Source organism: Gossypium hirsutum, chromosome A01 (assembly GCF_007990345.1).
Source record: "Gossypium hirsutum isolate 1008001.06 chromosome A01, Gossypium_hirsutum_v2.1, whole genome shotgun sequence".
In the NCBI taxonomy this organism is placed as follows: Eukaryota; Viridiplantae; Streptophyta; class Magnoliopsida; order Malvales; family Malvaceae; genus Gossypium; species Gossypium hirsutum.
The window spans coordinates 9,891,952-9,898,423 of NC_053424.1; the positions used below are offsets into that span (position 1 = coordinate 9,891,952).

The following is a 6,472-nucleotide window of genomic DNA, read 5'->3' on the forward strand; positions in this document are numbered from 1 at the left end:
TCCGGAAAGCTATTGGGCTTTGTGGTTAGTGAGAAGGGAATTGAGATTGATTCAGACAAAGTCCAGGCTATATAGGATTTGTCTCCACTGCGCACTCAAAAAGAAGTTCGGGGCTTCTTTGGAAGACTAAATTAAATTGCACGATTTATTTCTCAATTAACAGAGAAATGCGGCCCTATATTCCGTCTTCTTAAAAAGCATAACCTAGGAGAATGAGATGATGAATGTCAAAGGGCTTTTGATAAAGTTAAGAAATATTTGTCAAGTTCTCCAATGTTATCACCCCCAAGTTCAGACAGGCTGATGATATTTTATTTAACTGTGTTCGGTAATTCTATGGGATGTTTGCTTGGTCAACATGATAAATCAGGAAGAAAGGAAAGGGCAATATGTTACCTCAGTAAGAAATTCACTGAGTGTGAATTGAGATATTCGCCAATTGAAAAATTGTGTTGCGCTTTGGTTTAGGCAGCACGAAGATTGAGGCAATATATGTTGTATCATACAACCTGGCTAATCTCAAAGTTGGATCCTTTAAAGTATATGATGAAGTCAAATTCCTTGAATGGTAGGATGGCTAGCTGGCAAATTTTGCTTTCTGAATTTGACATAATATACGTGAATCAAAAAGCTGTGAAGGGGAGCGCAATAGCAGATTTTTTGGCCAGCCGAGCTTTAGCAGATTATGAACTTTTGAATTTTGACTTTCCCAATGAGGAGATAGTGTATGTGGCGGTTGCTAAAGAGGACACTATAAAAGGTTATTTTTGGAAGTTGAATTTTGATGGAGCTTCAAACGCTGTGGGTAATGGAATTGGGGCAGTTCTGGTATCCCAAGGTGGAGATCATTATCCATTCACATGTAAATTGGATTTTGATTGTACGAATAATATGACGGAATATAAAGCATATATCATGGGGCACAGAACAGCTATAGAATGTAAGATCAAGACATTGGAAGTATATGGAGATTCTGCACTGGTAATTTACCAACTTCGAGGTGAATGGGAGATAAGAGATGCCAAGCTAATCAATTACAGAAGGCTGGTTTTGGGGTTAGTTGAAGAGTTTGATGATATTACTTTTAATTATCTCCCGCGCGATGAAAATCAAATAGCAAAAGCTTTGGCTACTTTGGCGTCCATGATCAAAGTAAGCAGACGAGAGGATATAAAGCCTAGTCAGATGACTATTTGTGAGGCCCCGTCTTACTATTATAATATAGAGAGAGAAGAAAGAGATGATCATCCTTGGTATCAGGATATATTGCGATATGTGAGAAATCGTGAATATCCAGATCAAGCCACGGATAATGAAAAAAGAACATTGAGAAGGCTCGCTTGTGATTATGTTTTAGATGGGGAGATTCTGTACAAAAGAAGGAAAGATCAGGTACTTTTGAGATGTGTAGATGCCGTGGAGTCCAAGAAAATCTTGGAAGAGGTGCACGAAGGTGTTTATGGAACACACGCTAATGGATTTACAATGGCCAGACAAATTATGAGTTTTGGATATTATTAGTCAACCATGGAAGGACACTGCATCAATTATGCCAAGAAATGCCACAAATTTCAAATTTATGGTGACAAGATTCACATACCTCCCTCATGTTTGCATGTTATGACTTCCCCATGGCCATTTTCCATGTGGGGCATGGATGTCATAGGGCCAATTTCATCGAAGACTTCAAATGGGCATCGTTTCATTTTTATGGTCATTGATTATTTTACCAAGTGGATGGAAGCTGCTTCGCACGCTAATGTAACTAAATCGGCAGTCAGCAAATTCTTAAAGAAGGAAATTATATGTCGATATGGAATACCTGAGAGGATCATATCTGATAATGCGTTAAATTTAAACGATAGCACGATAGCAGAGGTTTGCAGTCAGTTTAAGATCAGACATCATAATTCATCACCATATCGCCCAAAGATGAATGGGGCGGTGGAAGCAGCCAATAAAAATATCAAGAAGATTGTGGGGAAAATGACAAAAACTTACAAAGATTGGCATGAGAAGTTTCCATTTGCTCTCTATGCTTATCGAACATCTATCAGAACTTCTACTGGGGCAACACCTTTCTCATTGGTCTATGGAATGGAAGCAGTTCTACCCATTGAAGTAAAGATACCTTCCCTTCGAGTTTTGTCAGAATTGAAGTTAGATGAAGCAGAATGGATACAGTCTCGATATGATCAGTTGAATTTGATTGAGGAGAAGAGGCTAAAGGCTATTCAACATGGACAGATGTATCAAAAAAGAATGATGCAGGCTTATGACAAAAAGGTTCACCCAAGAGAGTTTCATGAGGGAGATTTGGTTTTGAAAAAGATCCTTCTCATACAAAAGAATTTCAGAGGAAAATGGATGCCGAATTGGGAGGGGCCTTATGTGGTGAAGAAAGCTTTCTCCAGTGGTGCATTAATCCTGGCCGAAATGGATGGAAGAAATTTGTCTAATCTGATGAACTCAGATTCAGTCAAAAATTACTACACTTAACAAGGGAAGGAAGCCAAAGTGAAAACCCGCAAAGGGCACTTTGAGACTGTAAAAAAAAATAAAAGGGCCAAAGTGTAAACCCGCAAAGGGCACTTTGAGACCAAATAAAAATGGAAAGGGCCAAAGTGAAAACCCGCAAAGGGCGCTTTGAGACTCAATAATAAAAAAGGGAAAAAGAGAAAAATGAGAGGCCAAGGTGAAAACCTGCAAAGGGCGCCTTGTGACCACAGGGGATTTGAGTTGAAAACCCGAAAAGGGCGACTCAAATATGGATCCAAAGTGGGAAGGCGGTGATCTTGCTATACTTGAATTAACAAGGAAGGGGGTACGTTGCATCTTAGGGTATCGACAAAGTACTTCTGATCTCCTAAACACATGTCAAGTTTGAATTGGTTTTCAAGAAGTTCGTACAGAGAAGCTCAGGTTGCAATAACAGGGGTACCTGATCCTCATTTTATTTCCAACAAATTGGTTATCTTTGAATTATTCTTTCTTTTTCAAGATATACAGTCCAAAATTAATGTCCATTGTTGTTCTTTTGATGATTTATTTACTTTGAATTCAAGTTCAATTCCATTCTTATCCATATTACGATTTGATTGCAAGCATGTTGCATTGACATAATGATGAATGAACTAGTAATGTTTTCACAATGGAAGTTTCTAGATAATGCAAGAATCTGAAGTGGAGTAATTGTTTAGAATATGCCCAAGTTCAAAGATATATTTGAATAAATCGTCTTTTTAAGATCTCTGTCCAAATGATGATTGAGCAAAAAGGCAAGATACAGTATTGATGATACAATTTTATTCTCAAGAAAAAGGAAGTGATATTTTGTATTCGTACAAATATCAAAATGTGCATTTGGCTATAACATCTGAGGAGTGAGGTAGCAATTTGAACAGAGGAAAATTCAACTATAAGTTGCAATGTTTTTGTTTCAAAAAGAGTAGTGGAAGGGATGCTGGAATTACAGTGGGGCAAGCTGGCCAAGCAGGATATGATTGTTTCTTTGGGGTACTCTATCAAGATGATGGTTGAGCAAATGCGTCTGTAACAATATTAATAAACAACGAGTGGTAATACCCTAAATTGTTAAAATAGAATCATTCTTATGTCTGTATATATCATTCATACCACATTTAGTTAGGAGCATTAGATTCATTTCAATCATAGCATCCTAATTATTTGGCATAAACGTGTACATACAAAATGGGGTCTACAAGACATGTTCCCCAAAGGATAGTGTAGCGCTATTGGTGAAAACTGAAGATCTCATCTCCCTGAAGTTGCAGCAGAGCAGATCAAAGATGGTGAATCTTATCTCCATGTAATGGCAATGGAGCAGATTTTACCACCAGCCTTATCTCTTTGAGGTAACAATAGAGCAGGTTGAAGAATTGAGTCTTATCTCCCTAAGGTTGCAATGAAGCAGACTGAAAATCACAGATTTACCCCCTAAGTAACAGTAGAGTAGATCGAATATGGCGAATCTTATCTCCATGTATCGGTAATGGAGCAAATTTAAAGCCTTATCTCTCTGAGGTAGCAAGAGAGCAGGTTGAAGAGTAAGTCTTATCTTCTTGAGGTAGTAAGAAAACAGACTAAGAATTGAAGATTTTATCTCCCTAAAGTTGCAGCGGAGCAGATTATTGAAGATGGCAAGTCTTATCTCTATGTATCAGCAATGGAGCAGATTGAAGCCCCAAGCCTTATCTTTCTGAGGTAGCAAGAGAGCAGGTTGAAGAATGAGTCTTATCTTTCTGAGGTGGCAAGAAAGCAGATTGAAGATTGAAGATCTTATCTCCCTGAGGTTACAACGGAGTGGATCGAAAATGGTGAATCTTATCTCCATGTATCAGCAATATAGTAGATTTTACCACTAGCCTTATCTCTCTGAGGTAGCAAGAGAGCAGGTTGAAGAATGAGTTTTATCTTCCTGAGGTAGCAAGGAAGCAGACTGAAGTTTGAAAATCTTATTTCCCTGAAGTTGCAGCAGAGCTGATCGAAGAAGGCAAATCTTATATCCATGTACAGGTAATGGAGCAGATTTAAGCCAGTCCTATTTCCCCAAAGAAGTCAAGATTTAGCAAAACTGGGCAAAATTGATCCTTTTAAAGTCTTTGTTGTATTCTCATTACATGACAATGAGCAAAGAGGGGCAGCTGTAATAGGCCCAATTTGCCCGGGCTTATAATAAATGAAAAAAACAAAAAAACCAAAAAATATATGTATCAAATAGAAATAAGTAAATTAAAGTGTTTATGAGGCCAATGTCCATTTACAAATTCTGGGCCTAAATTAAACCCAAACCTATTTACAAATTACCTATGGCCCAACACTTACACCCAAAATCCTAACCCAATAAACCCACATCCCAACCCAGTTTACAAACAGCCCAAATTCGAGGCCCAACAAGACCTAAAAAGAAGCTCAGCAACTGAATAGTACCAGAAGCTTCTGGAATACAGTGGAATGGCATCAGAGAGTGGGCTCCTTACCCCCGCGTGTTGTCTCTATGTCACTAGGTCATCTTTCTCGTACAACCGAGCCTGCAAAATAATACACCAGAAGGAGCCAATAACAGAATTCACAACAAATGACAGTAGGAAAATAGGATTTTAAAATCTTTTATTTATTTTGTAAATTTGGCTATAAAAAGCCGTTGATGTAATCCTTTAATTTTTACGCACACTGTACGCATACACACATACACTATACGCATATTGAATAGAAAAAAATTCAAAAACAGTTTCTGAAAAGGTGATCTTCTTTAGTCTTTTTAATTTCTCTGTTATTGTTATATGTTTTCCTGCCATTGATTTCGTCATTGGCATTTCAAAACAAAGAAGAGGGAAAGGAAAGTCTTACCTTGCGGATCAACCCTTGACCTTTGTTCACTTTGTTGAGATCGAAGTTGCAAGAGGGATCCAAGGGCGTCATCTATCAATCATGGTGTTGGAAGTATACTTGAAACGACGCCAATGAAGTCCCAAATATCTCAAAAATATTGGGATACGGACGAGGGTCGGATGGTATTAAGTGTTTTTTATATTTAGCTTCATTTTTTTCCTCGAATGAACAGTATTAGATCTAAAGTTTTTTTTAAAGAAAAACAGAGAAAATAAAATGGCTTACCAGATTTCCTCGAGTGGAGCCTTCAACGGTGAGATCTGGTCACTGTTCATGCGCCACCAAATGAAATGGTGGTTCAGTGGCTGCTAGAATGAGCCCTAACAAATTGATTTTAGGGCTATGTGTCTTGGTTAGAATAATGGCTGCGTTTGAAGAAGAAAATAGGAAAATAAAGGTTTTAAATAACCTATTAATAAAATGGCGCTGTTATAACAATGAGGATCCGCGCGTCAACCCTAATAGTAGGCCGGATTTGCGCCTTTTCATTCGAAAGGGGAAATTTGCGCGTTACGTCCTTCCATTTGCGCGAGCCTGCAATTGCGCCTTATTCATTTTGCCTTGTTTTTTCAATTTGGCTCTTTAATTTATGCGCGTTTTTATTTTGGTCCACGATACAGTGATGCGTTTTAGGTTCGGGGAGATTTGTAAGTCTAGTCCCTATATATTTACGCGCGTTTCTCATTGATCTATTTTATGATTATTTTATTTATAAATTATCCTTGTTATTTGGGGTTTAATTTTAATTTGGTCTTTCATTTGTATGGTTTGCTAATTTAAAATACGTTTAATATTTTTATATGTATTAATCCATGTTAATAACTTTGTTTGTTTATATTTGTACAATTATTTTAATTTTTCTTTTTATCTTATTATTTTTACATTGTGCATCCTATTTCTTTCAATATTTTATATATATTTGTATGTACATCATTCTTATTAAATTTGTAATTTATAATAATTATTATTTTGAAGTTAACAATATTCTTATTGATTTTTTTTTGACAAAATCCTCGTTTTAAAATTCTTTTTTACATTACATTGTTTTAATACCTTATTA

The 6,472-nt window shown here is 36.9% G+C and overlaps 1 protein-coding gene and 1 long non-coding RNA gene across 2 annotated transcripts; one reads left to right on the top strand and one right to left on the bottom strand.

Annotated features, from left to right (window-relative positions):
* The first annotated feature begins 891 nt into the window (after positions 1-891).
* Positions 892-1,521, top strand: LOC107917267 (uncharacterized). The gene has a single exon (XM_016846636.1). It carries the CDS (start codon positions 892-894, stop codon positions 1,519-1,521), a length of 630 nt encoding a protein of 209 aa, XP_016702125.1.
* A 3,208-nt stretch (positions 1,522-4,729) lies between these two features.
* On the bottom strand, positions 4,730-6,256 carry LOC107917016 (uncharacterized). Its single transcript, XR_001689672.2, has 2 exons — positions 5,371-6,256; positions 4,730-5,051 (listed from the first exon to the last, which is right to left on the bottom strand). It is a non-coding gene; the product is annotated as an uncharacterized lncRNA (long non-coding RNA).
* Between the last annotated feature and the right edge of the window lie 216 nt (positions 6,257-6,472).